Genomic DNA, 25,712 nt, shown 5'->3' on the forward strand with positions numbered 1-25,712 from the left:
AGTCTAGAAGGTTTTTTTCTTCATAACCCAGGAAAAAGTGCCTAAATTCATCTTCGTCCAAAGGAATCCAAATTCAAATTTTTTTATTTACACATAGAAACCAGTAAAATCTCAGAGAATAAACTGGCAAACCAGTCCTTTATTCATTCCTTGCCCTTGGCACCTTCCTCTCCCTCCCTGGACTTCCCTTTAAGCCGGATACATTGTGGTGGCATTTTGGACAGAATTACTATTCTCACCTTGTATAATAAGTCATTCTCCCCCCCCCCCCCCCCAAGGCCTCCTTTCAGTCTTTTTTTATAAAGTACTTTCATTATAAGGCTTTTGAACAGGGCTAGGAATATTCAGAGACACATGATCTCCCTGAAAAAGGTCATAAAACGTGACCAAACCATTGTTCTCCAAATCTTAGTAGCTCTGTTTGGCTGGGTTAAGAAATGTTTCATCAATATATGTAAATCTCTTCTCTATAAGTCAAATTTAACTTGCGGGGGACCCTGTTCAGACGGCTTCGTATCTGCTCCAGAAAACTCAGATTTTAAAAATAAAGATCTCTTGATCCCTTATATCTGCAAACTAAATTCTATAGACATTGCAAAGTTCAACTCAGATTCTAAAGCAGAAAAGCCTTTACAAACTATCAAATATATACAGTATGTTATACAGTAAATGTTAGCGGGCAAAGAGAATCCCAACAAGGTTATATACCAGAAAATGGCAGTACCACATTCCTGGTATAAAATAGCCCCAGTCTCACCATTAACCTTCCCAAAAGATTAAGAGCTGCCACTTGTCCATGCAGAGTGTGCTTTCTGCTCTGTAATGTGTGTCTGGGGGCGGGGCTTCCTGTGCTGCTGCTCAGCCTGACAGTTTGAGAGAAAGAAGAGGGTGTGTCTGCCAGTCAGCGCTAAGCACATTAGTCCCGCCTCCTTTGACACCCTATAGAGCGGAAAGCATACTCTGCATGGAGAAGCCATTCCATTTGTTTTATGCCTTTCCACTTGCAATGGCTCCGGTGGGAAGCAAATAACTTAGATAGTATTAAGCTATTCTTTAGAAAGACAATAGTTCCGAGATCTTGGTGCAAAATAAAAAACCAGCATGAGTCCTCAGACTGATGGTGGCCTATCCCTTTAATTGGAGGGCAATAAAAGAGAAGCAATTGAGTGTGCGGATTTGGGGATTGGGAGGAATCCTCTTGTGAGTCTTAATCATCACCACGTTGTCCTGCTCAGGGCAGAGGGGGAAGCGGCTGCATGTGGAGGGCGTCATAAGTGTCTCGAGAACCCGAGTGTAGTCCCTGGGGGAATTAAAAAATATATAAATGTCAATTTCTGGTTCGCTGCCTGCAGCCCAAGGTGCCATCTCAATACTTAACTACAACTACATCTCCCACCAATGTGCTTCAGGGCTGATGCCACAGGGCCAAGGCATGGCTGCTTAAACTTTAGTGTAGCCTACAGCAGGCAGCAATAGTGGTAAGTAGTTTTATCTGCATTCAGCACTTAAGTGCTCTCCTACCGGTACAGACCAACAGGGGAGACTCGATTGACTCGGCTGCCAAGCGCATAAATCCACATCTTACCTGGTACACTGGATCGTGTTTCTTCCCCTGCCGCTTCTGCGGCTGCAATAAAATCATAGTAACAAAATTATTATTCATAGAAATATTCTACAAATTCTATTTATAAATCAGGAGGGTTTTATTGAAATTCATTGTATTACACAATAACAGAATGAGATGGACTTTATAACAGGGGGATCCGCCACTAAACATATTTTCCATACCCCCAACTAAATATGTATTCTGTGAATGACAATGAGACCCTCGGACCTGTAAATACTCCTTTAATATTGGCAGTCACCAAAATTCTGCCACCTAGTGGTTTAATTAAGAGGGGACATCCCACAGCTTGAGTCCCTTCCCAGAGACTATTATCCCACTGTTACTATAGGCACCATCTCTCCCTACTATACCTGCTATCCCACAGTCACAGTCCCTTCCCAGAGACTATTATCCACTGTTACTATAGGCACCATCTCTCCCTACTATACCTGCTATCCCACAGTCACACTCCCTTCCCAGAGACTATTATCCCACTGTTACTATAGGCACCATCTCTCCCTACTATACCTGCTATCCCACAGTCACACTCCCTTCCCAGAGACTAATATCCCACTGTTACTATAGGCACCATCTCTCCCTACTATACCTGCTATCCCACAGTCACACTCCCTTCCCAGAGACTATTATCCCACTGTTACTATAGACACCATCTCTCCATACTATACCTGCTATACCACAGTCACACTCCCTTCCCAGAGACTATTATCCCACTGTTACCATAGGCACCATCTCTCCCTACTATACCTACTATCCCACAGCCACACTCCCTTCCCAGAGACTATTATCCACTGTTACTATAGGCACCATCTCTCCCTACTATACCTGCTATCCCACAGTCACACTCCCTTCCCAGAGACTATTATCCCACTGTTACTATAGGCACCATCTCTCCCTACTATACCTGCTATCCCACAGTCACACTCCCTTCCCAGAGACTATTATCCCACTGTTACTATAGGCACCATCTCTCCCTACTATACCTGCTATCCCACAGTCACAATCTCACACGCACAGGGTAGTAGCTAAAAAGAAAAGAAAACGCTGGAGTTGCTTTCCTTGCCGCTGGCCCAGCCCGTGTTCATATAAGTGGTAAACTCTGTTTAAAGCTGTTTAGGGATAGACAGAGTAATAAAACTTTCACATTATTTTGCCTTTAATCTCTGGCTCTATACTAACGCACTGTCTGGTGACCGAGTCATTTCTCAGCCTGTCCCACAAGGGAGGGGTTGCAGAGGAGAAAAACATTATTATTTTTTAAACTTGTCACTTTCTTTCTTCCATTATTCCCGACTCTTTCCCTTCCCCAGACAGCTGTACATTGCAATAAAAGTCTTTGCTCTGTGTCTCGGTGTCACTGCGATATAAAGAACTCCGTCCTGGCAAGTCTCTCCTGCTCCATTTTTATTTCAGATGAGACAAGTATCCGACATTATCAAAATAAATACTCCAACCCCTTGGGCAACATCACACGCTCTATGGCTTGTTGTTCTCTCAGAGATCATCTCAGGAACCATCTCATCGAAGAGACTTTTGTCTTCTGGGGTAAAGGAATCAAGAAGGAAATCTAACTCTAAACTAATACTATATACAATACATTTATATTGGGGATGCACCGAATCCAGGATTTGTTTCGGGATTTGGCATGTTTCAACAGGATTCGGATTCAACCCAATCCTTCTGCATGGCCGAACGAATCTGAATCCTAATTTGCATATACAAATTAGGGGCACAGAGGAAAATCACATGACTTTTTATCACAAAACAAGGAAGTAAAAATGTTTTCCCCCTTCCCATCCCTAATTAGCATATGTAAATTAGGATTTGGATACAGTTCGGTATTTGGCCAATCTATTGCAAAGGATTCGGGGGTTCGGCCGAATCCAAAATAGTGGACTTGGTGCATCCCTAATTTATATACAGGTATGGGACCTGTTATCCAGAATGCTAGGGGACCTGGGGTTTTCCAGATAATGGCTCTTTCCGTAATTCAGATCTTCATACCTTTGTATTATTTGGATAAAATGTAGTCTATGGGAAACAGCCTTTCTGTAATTTGAAGCTTTTTGGATAACGGGATTTTGGTTAATGGATTCCATACCTGTAATATGTAACTAGCATTTGGGGCCTAGTCTGTAGGGCCCTGGGAACCCTTGAAACTATAGCAGGGTGACTGTTACCACAATGTTTCTATATATCTGTAACCTTGTTATGAGCTAAGGGGGCCCAGCCTGAAGGCCAGTTAGGGGGAGATTTGGGGTGAGTGCTTATTTGTGCCCTGGGTACCCCTACCTAGAACTATAGCAGGAGTTTACAGCATCAGCACAAATAGGTTAATCAGAGTCCCATTAAGTACATAAGGGACAACCCCTTCTCTTCTAGATTGTAAATTGTTTGGGGCCAAATGACTGAAAGCAACCAATCAGAATCCAGTTTTACTGCAACTGACTGACAGTTGCAGATGGCACAAGGGTTGCTATAGGGTTACATTTCCAAAGTACAAATTTCCTCCTGTGATTGCCCAGTGTCACTACAAAATGCACTAATAGCAGCACAATTATGGGCCACACTTACCTGCTTTGGTCTGATATCACTGTAGGGGTCACTCATTTTATCTCTCTGGAGACCCTGGGAGAGGAGCACAGGAGGAAGACATTAGGCTGAGCGGGTTATAAAGTGACATATTTACTCTGATTATTTATTTTGTTTCCCCACGTGAAAGAAAGAAAACCCTGTGCCACTATCCGAACCTCGTGCCATGTTATTTTGCATAAAACCATTATGTTTGCTCATATTGCTCATAGTCTGTACAGAGAGATCCCATAAAACTAAGGCAGCATAGGTATTCCCCGGTACTAAGCACAATTCAGAAGGAACAGCCCCTAAGTTTGCTCATAGTCTGTACAGAGAGATCCCATAAAACTATGACAGCATATTTATTCCCCTGTACTAAGCACAATTCAGCAGGAACAGCCCCCTAAGTTTGCTCATAGTCTGTACAGAGAGATCCCATAAAACTATGGCAGCATAGGTATTCCTCTGTACTAAGCACAATTCAGCAGGAACAGCCCCCTAAGTTTGCTCATAGTCTGTACAGAGAGATCTCATAAAACAATGTGTCTTTTACTATTTTCTAAAAAATTAGGGCCCTGGTGTGTTACTGCCTCCCTCATACTTACTGTATAAGTTGAATCAGTCTCTGACGGTTTCTGACACAAAACAAAGAAAAATTAAACCGCAGTTAGATTTTGACATGATAAATTATTAACAATCACTAATTCATAGTTTAAAGGGACACAGGACCCTCTCTATTTTTTTTCCTTAGGGTAGAGCAGTGCTTTAAAGAAACCTGTCAGCTGCTACATGAGTGTTCTAGTCCCTCCCACCGCTTGAGTCACAGACTCCATCCCCTCCTACCCCCACTGCAAGCAGAAAACAGTGTTTTAGTCTTTGGTTGCTTCAATTAAAAGATCGTTAGAGTTCTTTCTTTCTATAAAATGCTGGTAAATTGGCACATGGCCCATTATCTTACTGCAAAGCAAAACATCACACACACACATACACACACACCACAATCTAGCATTTCTCATATTTCTGCAGCCCTCCTAGAAAATATTCCTATGTTACCAAGGAAACCTATTGTGCCCCATTATAGAGAGAATCAGGATCAAGGTACTTTCATAGGGGGGAATGTGTCTCTTATTCCTGTTGAGTGAAACACGTCTTTCTACATGAAGCAGTCATTAGTCAGAAGCAGCAGTGCAGGGGCAGAAAGGATAAGGCACCCAGCTGCTTCCTCTAAATGAGGGGCACCCATGTGTCCGGGTAAAGGCAGCGACACTGAAACAGCCTGCCCCATTCTTCCACCCCTTATAGAATGAGATGCCCAGATATCCGCATTAAAGTTCACCTTTGGATTAACTTTTTGTATGATGTAGAGAGGGGTATTATGAGACAATTTGCAATTGTTTTTTCTTTTTTATGACTTATTTAGCTTTTTATTCAGCTTCTCTCCAGTTTGCCAAAAAGTCAGGAAAAAAAAGCAAATAATTAAAAAACTATAAAAATGAATGAAGACCGACTGAAAAGTTGCTTGGAACAGGCCATTCTATAACTTACTAAAACTTAAAGGTAAACCACCCATTTAATATCCTGGGCATACCTGTCTCCTTGCTGCCTTCTCTTCTCTCCGGACATTCAGAGCATCATATTTACTTTGGCCGCTGGGGTTGAGTTCCTGAAAAAGAACATTGATAATAAGCAAGATGGCTAGGGTTATATACTTCACATGCTCTCCTATATACCAGGTCTGAAATATACTGTAGATTTTTCTGCATTGTTGGGTATGACTCTCAGCATAATGTAACAGGATACATAGCTACTTGCACTTAAAGGGATACTGTCATGGTAAAACATGTTTGTTTTTCTCAAAATGAATTAGTTAATAGTGCTGCTCCAGCAGAATTCTGTACTGAATCCATTTTTCAAAAGAGCAAACAGATTTTTCTATATTTCATTTTGAAATCTGACATGGGGCTAGACATATTGTCAGTTTCCCAGCTGCCCCCAGTCATGTAACTTGTGCTCTGATAAACTTCAGTCACTCTTTACTGCTGTACTGCACGTTGGAGTGATATCACCCCCCCCTCACCCAGCAGCCTAACAACAGAACAATGAGAAGGTAACGAGATAGCAGCTCCCTAAGGGTAGGGACACACTGGGCGATTTGGGGAGATTTAGTCGCCTGGCGACTAATCACAGCGACTTTTCTTCCCGAATGTCTCCCCTCACTCTGCGCCTGGATAAAATGAAAAGTCGCCGGCGCTAATCACACACGGCGATTCGTTTTCCGAAATCGCCCGAAGTTGCCTCACGAGGAAACTTCGGGCGACTTCGGAAAACGAATCGCCGCGTGTGATTAGCGCAGGCGATTTTTCATTTTAGCCAGGCGCAGAGCGAGGGGAGGCATTCGGGGAAGATTGGTCGTGGAAAGTCGCGGCGATTAGTCGCCAGGCGACTAAATCTCCCCAAATCGCCCAGTGTGTCCCTACCCTTACACAAGATAACAGCTCCCTGGTAGATCTAAAGACAACACCAAGCCAAGTCCCACTGAGACGGATTCAGTTACATTAAGTAGGAGAAATAACAGCCTGCCAGAAAGTAGTTCCATCCTAAAGTGCAGGTACATGTCACATGACTGGGGGCAGCTGGGAAACTGACAATATGTCTAGCCCCATGTCAGATTTCAAAATTGAATATAAAAATATCTGTTTGCTCTTTTGAGAAATGCATTTCAGTGCAGAATTCTGCTGGAGCAGCACTATTAACTGATGTGTTTTGGAAAAAACATGTTTTGCCATGAGAGTATCCCTTTAAAGACTCTGTCGCCCCATCGAGTGACAACCGATAAATTAGTTCATAATTACTGACACAGTTAAAAGAGGAGTAAAAAGCATGATTCCTATTTTTCTCATTTTCGTTATCTAGAGGTTGTGGGCAGACTTGCAGGGAGTCGGGCAGGACACTGTCTCATCACTGGCTGGATTAGAGGCAGGTAAAATCCTTTAACTGGGCTGACAGATCATGAAATCCAATTACAGGCCAGCGTTGGGCTCCTGCACTCACTCAGCCAGGTCTCTGTTAAGGAAGCTGAGGGGATCCTGCAGATTTCTACTTCTCTGCTTAACCCACACTGCCCACAACGAATGCTGGTCACTACGTTTGCTCATAGTCTGTACAGAGAAACCCCATAAAAAGATGGCAGCATAGGTATTCCCCTGTTCTATGCACAATTCAGCAGGAACAGCCCCCTAAGTTTGCTCTTAACCTGTACAGAGAGATCCCATAAAACTATGGCAGCATAGGTATTCCCTTGTACTAAGCACAATTCACCACTTCTCTAAAGTAATGCACTGGCCTTGGTACTTTGCTCTGGAGGGCCTCTCCACCATATTTTTCATCTCCCAGACATATTAAATTGTATATTATTTGAATCACCAGCACTAATGCCATATTTCCAGGAAATGGGAAATCCATAATTGGTCACGTTTAAGGCCAAGGCTGATACTCACGTCATAATTATTGTCCCTGTATCCAACTGGCTCTGGGATTTTCTGAGTCAACTGCAAAGAAGCAAATTCAATAGACAGGCATTTATATGATTAGAATTACTGTTCCAGTTATAATTATTACTACTCTAAATAATTCAATTTCCCCTACCCTTCTTCCTGCTTGTGAGCTGAACCCTGCCCTCTCATAACCCTAGCAACCATGCACTGATACGGAATAGGAATAGAAAGATGAGTAATGAAAAGTAGCAGTAGCAAGTCCTTTGTAGCTATTCAGAACATTGTAGATGGGGTCAGTGACCCCCATTTCAAATCTGGAAAGAAATAATAATTTTAAAAAAAGAAGACCAATTGAAAAGTTGATTGGCCATTCTGTAACATACTAAGAGTAAACCTAAAGTCAAACCCCCTCCCACTTTAACTACAGCTTCTGCTGAACTAAATCTCCCCGCATTCTCCACCAACCCACAGCAGCAATGACAGGTACCTAGAAACTCTTTCAGCTTTAAACCATCACTGACCTTCTCTCTAAAGAAGAGTGCGGTGACAATCACGGCGTATATGAACAGAAGCCCATCCAGGATATAACACAGCCTGGGGTCCAACAGTCCAAATATCTGGGCATCTGGGGAGAGAAAGCTCCATTATTCTCTATAATGTAACATGAAAGAACCCTGGGCCTCTGGCATGAAACAATGTAATAGAAGCAGCTGATTAACAGACCTTGGGGGAAGAGAAGTGACTTACAAACCAGTATCAGAACTCAGGGAACCGTCACCAGAAACTGTCAACCCCTGGATCTCCATGGCAACCACATTAGCAATCATCTGTAGGACGGCTCCCGGGACAAAGATCACAAATAGATCTGTAGAGCAGCAGAACTCTGTCCATTAGGAGGTTATCGGCTGCACTGACAATCGGACCCAGTTCTTCTTAAGGCAGATACATGTTTATAGTCATTCTGGGAATTTTATCTCATCTGCCAAAATCAGGGGGGGGGTAAAGTGACGGGAAATTAAGAGAAGGGAATCGGGAATATTTGGCTGCTCTGCACCTTGTTTATATAAACTATAGTAGTACTTATCTGTTATCTACTGTGTATCCTGTGCTTGAATGGCTGCCCCCATGGCTACACAGCAGCTTGTTTATATAAACTATAGTAGTACTTATCTGTTATCTACTGTGTATCCTGTGCTTGAATGGCTGCCCCCATGGCTACACAGCAGCTTGTTTATATAAACTATACTAGTACGTATCTGTTATCTACTGTGTATCCTGTGCTTGAATGGCTGCCCCCATGACTACACAGCAGCTTGTTTATATAAACTATAGTAGTACTTATCTGTTATCTACTGTGTATCCTGTGCTTGAATGGCTGCCCCCATGGCTACACAGCAGCTTGTTTATATAAACTATAGTAGTACTTATCTGTTATCTACTGTGTATCCTGTGCTTGAATGGCTGCCCCCATGGCTACACAGCAGCTTGTTTATATAAACTATAGTAGTACTTATCTGTTATCTACTGTGTATCCTGTGCTCGAATGGCTGCCCCCATGGCTACACAGCAGCTTGTTTATATAAACTATAATACAGAATATTCTACCCTAGGATCCAATAAGTCCAAAGGATCTGGAATAGCCTTTCTCACCATACAGTGTCACTGTCACCATTGCCCGTGTTTGGTATCAAACAGGGGCAATGGTTTGGTTGGACTGGACAGATGGGGCACTGGAAAAAAACCTGGAGAGCCCCATTCTTCTTGGGCCCCCCAGGCAATCCAGTTCTGCTCCCCTGTCACTTCCTCTCACCCTAGGACATCCGCAAGTTGAGGAAGGAGGTAAAACATATGCAGAATGGTGGTGGCGGGGGTGGGGTGCAAGATAGGATTGGGGAGGCCCTTGTGGTTGCAGCAACAGAAATACGTCCCTGGAGTAAAACCTTAGCAGGGTGAGAAATAAGTCAATGGGAGAAGTCCCAATGATTTTTTGATGTGCGCTGGGTTTCGTGCAATACCCCGAAGTTTTTAGAGTTTTCGGGCAAAAATCTGAGTTTTCGTCAAAATCGTATGAAAAATCGGAAAAAAACATGAAAATCTTATTTTTTCCTGCAAAGCAAATTTTTGGGAAAATGTAACAATAAATAAGTGCAAAAAAAACAGCGCGGATTTGATCGGAGTTTGTAGCAGAAAATATTGAGATAAATTCTGACTATGATAAATAACCCCCTTTGTGTGACTATATAAGTGAATTCGGCCCAGAGAAAGAAAGACTGACAGACAGAGAGGGGTGATTGAGATAGTCATTTCAGTCCATTATCCCAAACACATGTGATACAAGGTAGGAAATGGGTGAAAGCACTGGGGTAAAACTCATTTCCTGTTCTGTTGGACAGGAAGCTGCTCCTGGAATGCAATTGTGGGACACTCACACGCGGAGAGGAGACCGTCTCTTGTAAGCACAGCTGCACTGTCACATTGAGGGCACCTTCCTGTCTCGTGTCTGAGGCTGAGCCAAATGCGGTCCCCCTTCTGCGCTCTCTTCATGTCACATCTTCTCTCTTTCTGACTCTTTGTGTAACGTGTGGAAAATATGAGTAAAGCTGAAACTGCAGAGATGGGATTCCTGCTGATTACGTGTCAAAACACGTTTGTTTTTAGTGCAGCCGTGTGATGTCTGTCAGCCTAACAGTTTTGTAGGGAGAGAAGAGAGGGAGATGGCAGTGCAGGAGGACCTCCGCCTGGGGGAGGAGCATCGCTTTAATCCGAGATATATAACAGTCCAACCACCAAGCAGGACATCCCTGTGGGATACACTATATCTGGGATACACTCAGTGTCAGACTGGGACACCAGGGGCCCACCAAAAAAAATTAGATCAGGGGTCTACTCACAGTACTATTTTCTGCCTTTCCTCACCCAACCTCTATTCTCTTCTTTTATTTTCATACTATAATCTATTATTACATCTATTTAGTCTCTTTGTTAAGGAAATCAGGAATGGCCATGAAATAAAGCAAATGTTTAGAAGCAGGAGGTCCCACTGACACCTGGGCCCACCGGGAGTTTTCCTGGTATCCCAGTGGGCCAGTCCCACACTGGATACACAGTCTATATACAGTACAATTTTTCTGCCGTCTCAGGGGCCACTTGATGCTGGGGGTCCCAGAGCCATTGCCGACCCTAATACTGGCCCAGAGCTCATTTTCATACTGCTGGCAATTTGTAGCTGCCCGTTCTTTTGCTATAATTACGTTTAAAGGGGTGGGTCAACTTTAAGTTAACTTTTAATATGTTATAGAATGTCTGATTCCAAGCAATTTTCCAATTGGTCTTCGTTATTTTCTTTTTTAATAGTTTTTTAATGATTTGCCTTCTTCTTCTGACTCTTTCCAGCTTTCACTTGGGGGGTCACTAGAACAAAAGCTCTGGAAAGCTACAAATCTATTGTTATTGCTACTTTTTATTACTAATTTTTCGATGCAGGCCTCTCCTATTCATATTTCAGTCTCTTATTCCAATAAATTCATGGTTGCTAGGGTAATCTAGACCCTAGCAACCAGATTGCTGAACTTGTAAACTGGAGAGCTGCTGAATAAAAAGCTAAATAACTCAAAAACCACAAATAACAAAAAAATTAAAACCAATTTAATTGTCTCAGAATATCCCTCTACTAACAGTTAATTTAAAGGTGAACAACCCCTTCAAACATATAATAAAATTTGGTGATATTCAGGCTGTTCGTAATTTATTCCAATTGCATATTCTCACTACAATAGAGTGCCCTTCATTTATCTGTTTTACTTCTCGTAAGGGAAAGGAAATGAATCGGGTAGAAAGATAAAGCTATGGGAAAGGCCGGAATATATGCTGGTGAATTTAATCTCTATCAACACAAAAATCAGAGAGAGTGGGTCGCTTTGGCCCCCGAATTGCTTTTATAGTATTACTGTCTAACCTCCATCGGTCTGAAAACCAAAGGAACGGCAGGGGGAAGTGTGTAATCACAGTGTCTTGCAAAATTGCTTGGGATTCTATTTCCTTTCATTAGGAAACATTTTATATGTTGGTTAATATAAAGTCACGAAACATAAGGTGAGCACAGGGCCCAATTCGACTTGGCCCCCTTCTTTCCTAATCTGCTTCTCTGATGATGGCAATTTAAGAGGTTATCAAGTTGCTGGGGGAAGGGGGGGGTGCGGTGCCCCTGACAACCAAAAAGAAAATCTAATTTGATGCTTGATTTATTTCAATCCCATCCTTGTTTTACTATTCTGATTTCCAAATAACGACCTGGCTTGCTAGAGTAAAGCAACAGAGAGCTGCAAAATAAATAGAGGAAATAATTCAATATGAACACACAATGAAGACCAACTGCAAGCTGTCTCTGGTAGGGTAAAGCAATAGAAAGCTGCAAAACAAATAGAGGAAATAATTCAAGACGCACACAATGAAGACCAACAGCAAGCTGTCTCTGCTAGGGTAAAGCAACAGAGAGCTGCAAAACAAATAGAGGAAATAATTCAAGACGCACACAATGAAGACCAACAGCAAGCTGTCTCTGCTAGGGTAAAGCAACAGAGAGCTGCAAAACAAATAGAGGAAATAATTCAAGACGCACACAATGAAGACCAACTGCAATCTGTCTCTGCTAGGGTAAAGCAATAGAAAGCTGAAAAACAGAGGAAATAATTCAAGATGCATACAATGAAGACCAAATGCAAGCTGTCTGTGCTAGGGTAAAGCAACAGAGAGCAGCAAAACAAATAGAGGAAATAATTTAAGACGTACACAGTGAAGACCAACTGAAAGCTGTCACTGCTAGGGTAACGCAATAGAGAGCTGCAAAACAAAAAGAGGAAAAAATTTAAGACGCATACACAATGAAGACCAACTGCAAGCTGTCTCTGCTACAGTAAAGCAATAGCTTTTTAACGACCTGGCTTGCTAGAGTAAAGCAACAGAGAGCTGCAAAACAAATAGAGGAAATAATTCAAGATGCACAAAATGAAGACCAACTGCAAGCTGTCTCTGGTAGGGTAAAGCAATAGAAAGCTGCAAAACAAATAGAGGAAATAATTCAAGACGCACACAATGAAGACCAACTGCAAGCTGTCTCTGCTAGGGTAAAGCAACAGAGAGCTGCAAAATAAATAGAGGAAATAATTCAAGATGAACACACAATGAAGACCAACTGCAATCTGTCTCTGCTAGGGTAAAGCAATAGAAAGCTGCAAAACAGAGGAAAAAATTTAAGACGCATACACAATGAAGACCAAATGCAAGCTGTCTGTGCTAGGGTAAAGCAACAGAGAGCTGCAAAACAAATAGAGGAAACAATTCAAGACGCCAACACAATGAAGACCAACGGCAAGCTGTCACTGCTAGGGTAAAGCAATAGAAAGCTGCAAAACAAATAGAGGAAATCATTCAAGATGCATACAATGAAGACCAACTGGAAGCTGTTATATGAGACTAGGGTGCTCGTAGACTAGGCTGTTTGATGTCGGCGTAGCAGAACGTTGTCAGGGAAGCAGGGTGCTGGGTGCCTGTTCTGTGGTGCGGTTACACAGAGCAGTTTGACATGTGTATTTGTCGAGTCGAGGTTTCCTGTGCAGCTAAACCAGCTCTGTCTCTTATCTACAAGCCATCAGCTCACACTGTGCACTTGTGGCTCCCGTATTTGTGACGTGAAGCCCAAAGTTTTTCACATTGGCAAGTGTCTCATTAAGTAATCACATATCTGGTTATTTCTGCACTGGGCTCTGGGCTCATAAAGGGACAGAGCATGGCAATTCAGTGCAGTGAAAGGGAGTTTTATCGACGACATTCCCAACATTACCCATTGGATTCTATGGAGTATGGAAGCAGTTGTAGTAACTGAGGGACCCCCCTAGTTTTGAGAGGCAAAGACAAGTGAGGGGGATCCCATATGATCCGACAACGTTACAAGGCAACCTCCAGGCCACACATACACATAACACTATACACAATATAAACCAAATTTATCACACAACACAAATGCAACCTATGCATTGAAACAATCACTATTGCAAATTGTCTCAGAACATCCCTCTCTAATCACTCTCTCCATTATACTAAAAGTCAATTTGAAGGTGAACAACACATGCACATTCTTTTGATTCCAATTTCTGAGATATTCTTGATTCAATAAATCTCAAAGACTCATGTGCAGAAAAGTTTTCAAATTGAAAAATGTTTGAGACCGCAATTTTTGTTTTTATGCAGTGTTTTTTTTTCTATTACATTTTTTTTTAATAAACAGCTTGTGGGGTTTTAGCTGCCGCATGATTTCATTTAAATTTTCTAGACTTTTTGATTTAAAGTTAATTTATTTATTATTGTAATAAATAATATTTAGATTTATTCAAAATGCATTTTATGATCCTTGCCCTCTTACTACTACAGGTATGGGATCTGTTATCCAGAATGCTCGGGACCTGGGGCTTTACAGATAATAGGTCTTTCCGTAATTTGGATCTTCATACCTTAAGTCTACTAGAAAATCATATTAAAATTAAATAAACCCAATAGGCTGGTTTTGCTTCCAACAAGGATTAATTGTATCTTAGATGGGATCAAGTACAAGATACTAAAAAGGAAATCATTTTTAAAAATTTGGATTATTTGATTATAATGGAGTCTATGGGAGACAACCTTTCTGTAATTCGGAACTTTATGGATAATGGGTTTCCGGATAACGGATCCCATACCTATACAACGAATTGGCATTGCTACTATTACAGAATATAGTAACATGGGCAATTTATGGAACTCATACATTACGCAATCTAATGTTACTACTCACTTTAAAATTGTCAATATTCAGTTTTAAAAAAAACAACAAAAGACCTATTAAAATTTAGCTTTTACCATATTTTACTCAGGGACATACCAGTGAGTTCTGATGTCATTTCTGTCACATGACTCACTGAAACTTGTGTATTATAATAAATAAAGTACCCCAAGTTGCAAAATATGAGGATATTAGAAGTAACCTCGGAGTTCCATGACCTTCGGCCTCATGTTTTTATATGGTCATGAAACTCCTCAGTAACTTATGTTATCCTTATAATTGACAAAAGGGGGTACTTTATTCACTATTATATACTTACATTTATTTATTTATTTTGAAGGGAGCTGGAAAAAAATCAGTAGGAAAATGTCAAATTTTGAAAGTGATTTGAAAACCCTTCCAAATCCAGCAGTTTATTAATTGAATCTCTTTCATGAACAAAAAATCAGAAACGAGCTTTGCAATGCTGATTCAAAAGATACAGCGTGTGCAGCCCATTTACTGCCTTACATTGCTTAGAAAATGTCATTGTCATAAACGTTAAAAAATCTGAAGAGATTGGACTTTTTTTGGCATAGTAATAGTAGTACAGGTATGGGATCCATTATCTGGAAACCTGTTATCCAGAAAGCTCCGAATTATGGACAGGCCGTCTCCTATATATTTCATTTTATCCAAATAATCCAAATTTGTAAAAATGATTTCCTTTTTCTGTGTAATAATAAAACAGTAGCTTGTACTTGATCCCAACTAAGATATAATTAATCCTTATTGGAAGCAGAAACAGCCTATTGGGTTTATTTAATGTTTACATGATTTTCTAGTAGTATGAAGATCCAAATTACAGAAAGATCCATTAAACGGAAAACCCCAGGTCCCGAGCATTCTATACCTGTAGAAATAACATAAATAAGAGGGGGAGAAGAAAATAAATAAAAGAGTTGCTGGAACCTTAAAACATTTGTAAAAAAAAACAGTAAAACCGAGAATATCCCTGTTTTTTTTTTTTGTTTTTTTAGTAAACATATTTTTTTTTCTTTATCCATTTTCATGATGAAAAAAAAATGATTAAAATGCAGCAGATATTTAATGAAAGGGCAACTTCATTGAGCAATTGATTATCTTTTGAATAACGATCGAAGGCTGCTTAAAATTCCTTTTTCTAATATATCATAGTCAGAAAATGTAAGTGGTTTTAAGTTATTATTTAAATATAATTGCAGTTGAAAGCAGGGTGTGTTTATCCCATTCTGTCCTCTTGCTCCAACAATGTAACAGGAGTCAGAGTTCCTCCAGGTCTGTTATCTGGCTGCAACACTTTCGGGAATCAGACTGCAGGAAAGGACCGAGTTTGAAATGAACTTGTGCAAAACAGCATTTTTCAGTTGGTCGCAGCAGGAAATGAATCTCTGGATAGAGGAATGAAGAAAGTGTTTCACAGCTCCTGTAAGGCCAGAGGCACGTATCATGTATGTCACCAATGTGTCGTTCAAAAGATCGGCAAATCTGCAACCTGAGAAACATTCCACCGGGGTCAGAGAAATCACAGCCCCCAATTAACCGCTGTAACTCCTGTCAGCACAGGAACATAATTCCCTATTTCAGCCTCACCTCTTTAATTTGTACAAGAGAGGGAACTTCCCAGAATTGTGCTTAACCCTAACCCTAACTAGGGTTGCCACCTTTTCTGGAAAAAATGCTGTTTTTTCTATTACTAACATTGGTATCATTTTTACTGACCAGGCTGTTAAAAGTGGTAACCCTAACCCTTCTCCTGTTTATGTTTTTACTTTTAACTAGGAATGCACCAAATCTACACTATTTTAGGACTTGACCGAATCCTTAGTGAAAGATTCCGCAACGACACAAAGGCCCGGGCCTAGGGTGGCAAAATATTAGGGGTGGCTTGCTGCCCAGCTGCTTTCTTTGGAGCACTGGGGTCCCACAGTCCCCCAGTGCTCCGGGTAATGCGGACGGGCACTAGGACCGGAAATCTGGCCTTGAATACCGAACCAAACCCAAACCCTAATTTGCATATGTAAATTAGGGAAATGAGGGGGAAAGAGAACAATGCACATCCTTCCTTGTTTGTGTAAATCAGATCCCTGCTGAAAAAAGTCAAATATTGGTCAAGTTCCGAATCCAGGATTCAGTGCATCCCTACTTTTTACTCTTTCTTGGGTAAAATGTAGAGAACTGCAGGTGTTCCACCATGGGTGGTGTTTGGGAAGAAACAACCTACTACTCACAGTACACACGGCACAAGCCCATCCTTCATGCGTCTCTACAATGAGCAGCCACTAACCACTACTCAGCCTGTGAGCACATTTACCTCTGCTACAGCTTGTTAACATGTATCGGGGATGGTTGAAAGACCAGAAAGAGTTAAAAAGAGGTTGTGTCCCCCATATATAACCTGTGTGCCAAATTGGGAGGGGGGAGCCATGTTTCTGTTTTTCCATTTGAAGCTTAATCAGATGGCAGATGAGTTATATATAACTGCCTGCTTTGCACAAAATGCGCAGCTATGATATACCTAGCTATATATATAAACAGGGGGCCTTGGGGAAAATTATACTCTTAGGGGCAGATTTATCAAAGCTGGGAGTGAACTTTCGAATGAAAAAAATTCGAATTTCGAGCTATTTTTCGTGTACTTCTACTAGGGAATAGTCCCAATTAGATTTGAATTTGAAATAAATTTGATTATTGAAATTTATCATGTACTGTATCTTTAAAAATGTGACTTCGAACATTTGCCATCTAAAACCGGCTAAATTGCTGTTTTAGCCTATGGGGGACCTCCTGGAACCTATTTGGAGTCAAAGTTTTTTGTGGGAAATTTGATCGAACGAAAACGGTCTATTTGAATTTCAAAGTTTTTTCAATTCGAAATTCTACCCTTGATAAATATGCCCCTTAATCTCACCCTACTATAGACATCATCTCTCCCTACTATACCTGCTATCCCACAGCCACACTCCCTTCCCAGAGACTATTATCCCACTGTTACTATAGGCACCATCTCTCCCTACTATACCTGCTATCCCACAGCCACACTCCCTTCCCAGAGACTATTATCCCACTGTTACTACTGATGGAACTTCCTCCCACCCAGCATGGATGTAGAATTATCCACTGATAACCCTGCTAAAGGAGCTCCTGCATTATGTGGCATATTATATAGCATAAAATAAAACTAAATTTTACACATGTAAGATTAAAGGAGAAAGAGGGATAAATGATAGCTATTATATACATAAATGTGATAGATTGAGAGACAGACAAAGAGATTTCAGGCCGTAAAAAAAGGGATATTGTCACCGTTAAAGGAGAATGTCATGAGAAACCATTTTTTCCATAATAAGGGCAGAGACAGACAAGAAGATTCGGGGTGATTAGTCGCCTGCCAACAAATCACCTCTTCTTCGGGCGACTAATCTCTGGTGGCACTCGGAGCACTTCGTTTTCCGAAGTCGCCCGAAGTTTCCTTGTGAGGCGACTTCGAAAAACGAAGCGCTCCGAGTGCCATCCCATCGGGCGACTACATCTCCCCGAATCTTCTCGTCTGTCTCTGCCCTAAAGGATAATGTAATTCTAAGCAAGTTTGCAATGTGCATTAATCAAAAATGTTTTATTTTTTTTTGGTACTTGTAATTGTAATTGCTATCGAAGGCAGTATCTGTTTATATTCTTTTTAAATTAGCGGTTCTGACTCACGACGCCATGTAGGAGAAGCAGCTTTCCTGCTTTATTTCAAGAATCAGAATTTTTTGGAGGGGGGGCGTTTCTCCTCTTTTTTATTCCATCCCGGCAGGAATTTTTTTGGTTCCATCTATGTTGGCTGTTTTTAATTGTGCTTCTTTAATTGTTAACCCCTCACCAGTGTAAATCTATAAATCTGCAGCTAGAGCATCAGTCATGACATTGATATAAATATTCACGACAGAATCTTGTACAAAAGCAGAGCTGCAATATGTGAACCAATCAGTCTGTACAGCCATGAATACACACACACGTATTTCTCATGTAGGACGACTCTATCCATTTGTATATGGAGCCTGTGCCTTGTGCACAATTTAATGCCCATAATAACAGTGTCAGCAGCACCCGCTCCCTTTACTTTGATATCAGCCGGATTAAATACATTGCAGGGCAAGAATCAGCCTCTCTTATCTGTCTCTCTGGGGAAAGAACAGAAATACAGAATGTAGTGAAGCTGGGGGTGAGCACCGCTACGTTATAGGGCAGGATTATTCCAAACAACTTAACCCTTCCATCACTAAACCTTCTTTAAAACTAAAGCTAAATATATAAAGCAATAAATATTAGGCAGAATTATCAAGTGTTGTAATCAAATTTCCATTGTTTTTTAACATTAAAAGAAAAAACAATGTTATACAAATATGCCTTAAACTAAGGAATGGGGTTTCTTTCAAAAAACTTTTTAAAATGATATCATTTCTTTCTTACGGGATTTAATTTTAAAATGACTATATTCAATGTCATAACAAAGGTAAGATCTGTTAAATATTCAGAAAAGATTTAGTTATAAAGACAAATTGAACAAGTGCCATTGAGTCTCCCTTACTTTCTTTTTTTTAGGATAGGAAATCAGTTTTCTTTACATTGATTTTTTGAGATATTTTTGCAATGTATATTTTATGATTTGCTTTGTGATCTTTCCTAAAGCGCCCAAATCAAGTAGACTTGCAATTTTTTTTTAAAAAAAAGTATATACTTTTTATGATTTCTACAAAATTTGCTTTGATGTGGCACGTATGTTTCTTTCTTTCTTTCTTTTTTATGTATTTTTCTTTCCTTAGTTATTTATTTCTTTCTTTTACTTAATTCTTTCTTTTTGTATATATTTTTCCTTGTTTCTTTATTTGCTTACTTCTCATTTTTTTGTCTTTTTCTTTCTCTAATTCTTTCTATTTAATCTCTTTTTCTGTATTTCTTTCCTTAATTCTTTCTTTTTTCATGTATTTTGTTTCTTTGATTCTTTTTCTTTGTCTGGTATTTTTCTTTCTTTTATTCTTTCCATAATCTTTTCTTTTTTCATGACTTTTTCTGTATTTGTTTCCGTAATTCTTTCTTTCTCATGTATTTTTATCTTTAATTATTTAATTTTGGCATGTATTTTTCTTTCTTTCATTCTTTCCATAATTCTTTCTTTTTCATGTCTTTTTATTTCTTCCTTTCTGTAATTCTTTATTTTTCATGTATTTTTCTTTCTTTACGTAATTCTTTATTTTTTCTTTCTATTAATATGTCTTTTTCATACTTTACTTAATTCTTTCTTTTTTCTTTCTATCTTTCTTTCTTTTGGTATTTATTTAAAAATAAAAAAAAATGTATTTTTATTATTTTTATCCATAATTTTAAAAATAAAAAAAATCTCTCTTTATCACTAATATTTTGTATTATTTTTGCATTGGTTCCAAAATCTTGTTGGCAATCAGCACAACAATTATAAATTTAGAGTTTTTCAATAACACGAGATGTTGGTGAGACCCTGATAACGGAAATGTGTTTTATCTACTATAATGGCACAAATCTATATGTATATGATGGCAGCCTGGGAGACTTGAAACTTATAAAAGCGGGGAGCTGCCTTTCTCTTATCTAGAGAGCTCAGCTGTAAACAGGAGACAACCGTGAGCTCCGTGACCTTAACTGTCTCATAAAGCAAATACAGAAAAATCAATAAATGTAGATTGTTTTTTGTATTCTGAAAGCCATGAGAGATTAAGGGATCCGCTCTCCAAATTAAACTGGTCCTCTATCCGGAGATCATGTGCTTTATCCAAAGTTAAAGGTGGACAAAACTCTAGTGTTCATGAATGGAGATGAAATTAGACATCGGCTGCTGTAGGTGATGGATTTTACATGTGCATTCAGTGATTATGACTGATGGAACGATCTACTTAACAGTTTGTACATTTACTATATTAATATTTTAAGCATAAAAATAAATCACTTCAAAGGGGTTTTTTTTTTGCATAACGGCCTTTAGGGGGAAAAAAAGTTGGAAGGCAGATTTTTTGTACACAATGCCAGTGGCGAAACTACTGGGGGTACGGGGTGTGTGACTACGCCAGGTCCCGCCAGTGGTTCTCACACATGCACTTCCGGAGGGGGTGGGGGTACCATCTCCATAGCCTGCGTCTGGGCCCTGCACAATAAATGTCTTGCACTGGGCAACAATGCATTTTATAGGTGAATCCTAACTGAGAATTGTAAAAAAAAAGTAGAAAACACCACTTGTAAATCACATATAAGCACATGGTAGTGACATGGCTGTCTTTAGTTGTGGCAGGTCCTCTACCATGCACACTGTTACTATAGGCACCATCTCTCCCTACTATACCTGCTATCCCACAGTCGCACTCCCTTCCCAGAGACTATTATCCACTGTTACTATAGGCACCATCTCTCCCTACTATACCTGCTATCCCACAGCCACTGTCCCTTCCCAGAGACTATTATCCCACTGTTACTATAGGCACCATCTCTCCCTACTATACCTGCTATCCCACAGCCACAGTCCCTTCCCAGAGACTATTATCCCACTGTTACTATAGGCACCATCTCTCCCTACTATACCTGCTATCTCACAGTCACACTCCCTTCCCAGAGACTATTATCCACTGTTACTATAGGCACCATCTCTCCCTACTATACCTGCTATCCCACAGTCACACTCCCTTCCCAGAGACTATTATCCCACTGTTACTATAGGCACCATCTCTCTCCCTACTATACCTGCTATCCCACAGTCACACTCCCTTCCCAGAGACTATTATCCCACTGTTACTATAGGCACCCTATAGGTGTGTGAATATGTGCATGACTGACATTTGATTCCAGTTACAATACCTGCCTGAATCAACAGCCCCCGTGGTTACATTTTAACTTATTTATATACCAGTGGAAGTTATATTACATTTTTGCACGCTTTTTTCCCCCCTACAACTAGTCTACTAAGTTGGTTCCATCCACTGTTACAAACTTAATATTTTGATGATAATGTCCCTTAAATAAATTGAAGACGCGCTGCAATACATCTAAGCTTTTCCTATGTACATGATGCCACAAGTGAATTCATTTATTCTATGTGACAGAGAGACGCTGCATGACAGCTGTTGTACAAGAGTCGCTCCTGTATGTAAATTGAATCTGTGCTGCTATTTCTGACGACTGTGTGACCTCTCAGTAATTCCATGTGTGACCCAGTTGGGGAACATCTCATTACTGTTATAGCAAAGCATTGGAAGGCACGGAGCTGCTCTCGTTTCTATTTCACTCTCTGCTGCATTTATATTCAGGTCAAGATTACATCTTGGTGTAGTGTTGGAGATAAGTGTTAGTAAAGTGAGCAATTCCAACTGAAAATGACATATATATACTCACACACATGCAGATACACAGGCTCCTCGTGCTATAAAAGTAATAACTTTTCACAAATAAAATTGTTCCAATAAAACTGGGCTGTGATTTATGAAGACAAAGCTAAAACGATCCCCAGGCCATGAGACGGGTACATATTGCAAGATATTTATCTGACTGTGATACACATAATATCAGCCTCCCTATTGACCTCAGGCTGTAGTGGCATGGCACAGAGCAAAGTTGTCTGGTGAGGAGGCAATTATTTTTTTATAAAGTAAGACTATATATAGCTGATAGCCCTTTAGCCGTGAGTTGCTGGTGGATGATAGGGATTCTATGCCAGCAACAAATAAAGAATCACTGTTGCCATCACTGCTTCACATTTGCCATCTCTTTTTACTGTCTCCATCTTGCCTCGCTGTTGTCACCATCTGTTTCCATTATTTCATATTGCCCTATTGCCATCATTTTGTCTTACTGTCACTATATTGACCTAATTTCTCCATCATGCCTAACTGTTGCCACCTTGTTCTACCCTCACCATCTTGTCCCATTATCTCTATCTTGGCCTATTGTCACCATCTTGCCTCACTGTTGTCACCATCTGGATCTCTTATCTCCATCTTTCCCTAATGTTGCAATTTTGCCTTACTGTCCCTATACTGACCTCCTGTATACATCTTGCCTCATTGTTGACACCTTGTCCTACCTTCACCATCTTGGCTTACTTACAATCTTGTCTAGCTGTTGTCACCATCTGATTCCATTATTTCCATAATGCCCTACTGTTGTAATTTTGTCTTGCTGTCACTATATTGATCTACTGTCTCTATCTTGCCTCACTGTCCTACCTTCACCATCTTGTCCTATTATCTCCTTACTGGCCTACTGTCACTATCTTGCCTCACTGTTGTCACCATGCTCTACTTTCATCTTCTGGTTCTATTATCTCTATCTTGCCCTACTGTCACCATTTTGCCTTTCCATTACCACCTTTTTCTACCTTCACCGTCTTGTCCTTTTATCTCCATCTTTGGCCTACTGTCACTATCTTGCCTCACTGTTGTCACCATGTTCTACTGTCATCATTTTGTCTTACTGTCGCTATATAGAACTACTTTCTCCATCTTGCCTCACTGTTGACACCTTTCCTACCTTCACCATCTTGCCCTATTGTCTCAATTGTGACTCACTGTTGCCACCTTGTCCTTTATTCCTATCTTGCTCTACCTGCTATTAACTTGCTCTTCCTCTCTATAGTTGCTGCTCTATAGGCTACCTCTTAAGTATTTTTATATTACGTTATGATATTTTTCTATCCCTTAATCATGATCATAAATAGGCATTTCCTTTCCCTTAGTGGTGGAACTATTTATTCTTAGGATAAAGGGGCCTTATCTTTATGGATAGGACAAATCAAATTTCGGTCTTTTGTGTAAACACAACATCTCACCAGCGATTAGATCTCAGGCCTTATCTGCAAACCATTGCTCTATAGCCACCATTAGCCAAATAAATACACAGGAATGGGAAATAGCAATTTACCTGTATACACAAAAATGTCATAGCCGTGTAACAATAGATCAGATCTGCCAGTGATTCCAGTCATCACCTTATTATGGAATTGCATTGGGGAGATTTGCTAAACAGCATCTGGTGACCCAAGGCCTCTAACTGGGGGGCCGGATCACTAATTAGCTCTATCGGATTCTAAAAATCTACAGATGGGACCCATTAGCATTTGAGAGAGACAAATCAAGGGAACCATCTACTAATGATCCATAAATCTGCATGTGAACCCTGACCCCGAGGAGCACAAAGGCCTAATAGACCCTATTCACTAGTGTCTATTCAGAAATATGAGAATGATTGGCCACATTAGGTAAAATACCTGAAGTTGTCACTTTACAAATCAATGATAAAAATGAACTGTTAATTACAGTAGAATGGGGGAATGGAAGAAAAGTCTTAATGGTAATAATGGCAATGGGAAAATGAATGACATTAAGTGAATTTAGTTTTTGTGAACCTAGAAAATGTCCAGCGACTGCAGTGGAAGATAGATTGTGAATTTTATTGTTTGCAATAGTGTATGTAATAAAACTTCTTACTGAAAAAGTTGTGTTTTTGCCAAGTGATTCTGCCACCTCCAAGCACATCTTAATAGTGCACAATGCACAATTAAAATTCATAAATATTCATAAAATAAAAGACTAAAGAATAATTACATTGCAAAATGCAAATTTTTTTATCTTATTTTTTTTTGCAAATTTGTATTAACTTTGCAAATTTGATTGCTCCCCCCCCCAAAGTATTTTATTGTAATTATTACACAACCAATTATCTTCCTCAATTCTGTACATGGGGCATATTTGTAAAGATATGTAAAATATTTTATGCCAAGAAATATGGTGTCAAAATTGGCATAGCCCAAACTGTTTGCGCAAAACTCCATCATTACAGAGTTAAGTTGGGTTGAAAAAGACCGAAGTTCATCAAGTTCAACCCCTCAAAATAAAACCCAGCATCCATACATACACACACTGACCCCTCCATACACTCATATAAACTATATACTCATACACTAAGGGGCACATTTACAAAGCTCGAGTGAAGGATTCGAATTAAAAAAACTTCGAATTTCGAAGTGTTTTTTTGGCTACTTCGACCATCGAATGGGCTACTTCGACCTTCGACTACGACTTCGACTACGATTCGAACTAAAAATCGTTCGACTATTCGACCATTCGATAATCGAAGTACTGTCTCTTTAAGAAAAACTTCGACCCCCTAGTTCGGCAGCTAAAAGCTACCGAAGTCAATGTTAGCCTATGGGGAAGGTCCCCATAGGCTTGCCTGCGTTTTTTTGATCGAAGGATATTCCTTCGATCGTTGGATTAAAATCCTTCGAATCGTTCGATTCGAAGGATTTAATCGTTCGATCGAACGAATAATCCTTCGATCGTTCGATCGCAGGATTTGCTCTAAATCGTTCGACTTCGATATTCGAAGTCGAACGATTTTAGTTCCTGGTCGAATATCGAGGGTTAATTAACCCTCGATATTCGACCCTTAGTAAATCTGCCCCTAACTATATAATTTAGTATCACTGAATCGGCATCACAACATCACCCGGCAGTGCATTCCTCAACTTCACTGTCCTGACTGTAAAGAACGACTTACGTTGCTTCAAATGAAAATTCTTTTCTTCTAGTCTAAAGGGGAGGCCTCTGGTACGGTGTTCTTCTTTATGGGTAAAAAGGTCTCCTGCTATTTGTCTATAATGTCCTCTAATGTACTTGTAATCATGTCCCCTACCACTGACGTCAGACTAACCAGCCTATAGTTTTGAGGCTAAGAACGGGAACCCTTTTTGAAAGACACCATCACATTAACAATTCACCATTCTCCGGCTGTTCTTGAACGTCATCGACAAGGATCCTTTAGATTCCGGTATTTATTGGAATTTTTGTACACCATACGAATGTGCACAGTTTTTAATATTATTTTACACCACCTCGGACCTGTTTCTAGCTTGTCAAAAATATTTCTAAAAATGGGCAACATTTCATACTGTTTTTAGCTGAATGTTTTTTCTAACAGTTCTTCTCCAAACACCTGGCTACAAATTAGCATAAAATCATTATATAGCTTTCTTATATGCACATAGGATTTTACACTTATTCCAGGGTATTACATACATAAATAATATATTAATAATAAAAATAAATAATAAATATGCCTGCCCCCATTTATGATATTGAAAAAACAAAGCTTTAAATATGAATTTTGTATATTTACCAGTATAAAC

The 25,712-nt window shown here is 40.0% G+C and overlaps 1 protein-coding gene across 2 annotated transcripts in view; it reads right to left on the reverse strand.

Annotated features, from left to right (window-relative positions):
* Positions 1–799: 799 nt before the first annotated feature.
* cd247.S (CD247 molecule S homeolog) overlaps positions 800–25,712 on the reverse strand; it is a 61,496-nt gene continuing 36,583 nt past the window's right edge. The window contains 8 exon segments of one of the 2 annotated variants that reach the window (NM_001085716.3): positions 800–1,300; positions 1,586–1,627; positions 4,199–4,252; positions 4,804–4,833; positions 5,787–5,861; positions 7,696–7,746; positions 8,214–8,317; positions 12,481–12,531. In NM_001085716.3, coding sequence (NP_001079185.2) covers positions 1,232–1,300; positions 1,586–1,627; positions 4,199–4,252; positions 4,804–4,833; positions 5,787–5,861; positions 7,696–7,746; positions 8,214–8,317; positions 12,481–12,531 — 476 coding nt within the window. In that variant the 3' untranslated portion in view covers positions 800–1,231. 2 annotated transcript variants of the gene reach the window in all.

This window comes from Xenopus laevis, chromosome 2S, assembly GCF_017654675.1.
Source record: "Xenopus laevis strain J_2021 chromosome 2S, Xenopus_laevis_v10.1, whole genome shotgun sequence".
NCBI classification, from domain to species: domain Eukaryota; kingdom Metazoa; phylum Chordata; class Amphibia; order Anura; family Pipidae; genus Xenopus; species Xenopus laevis.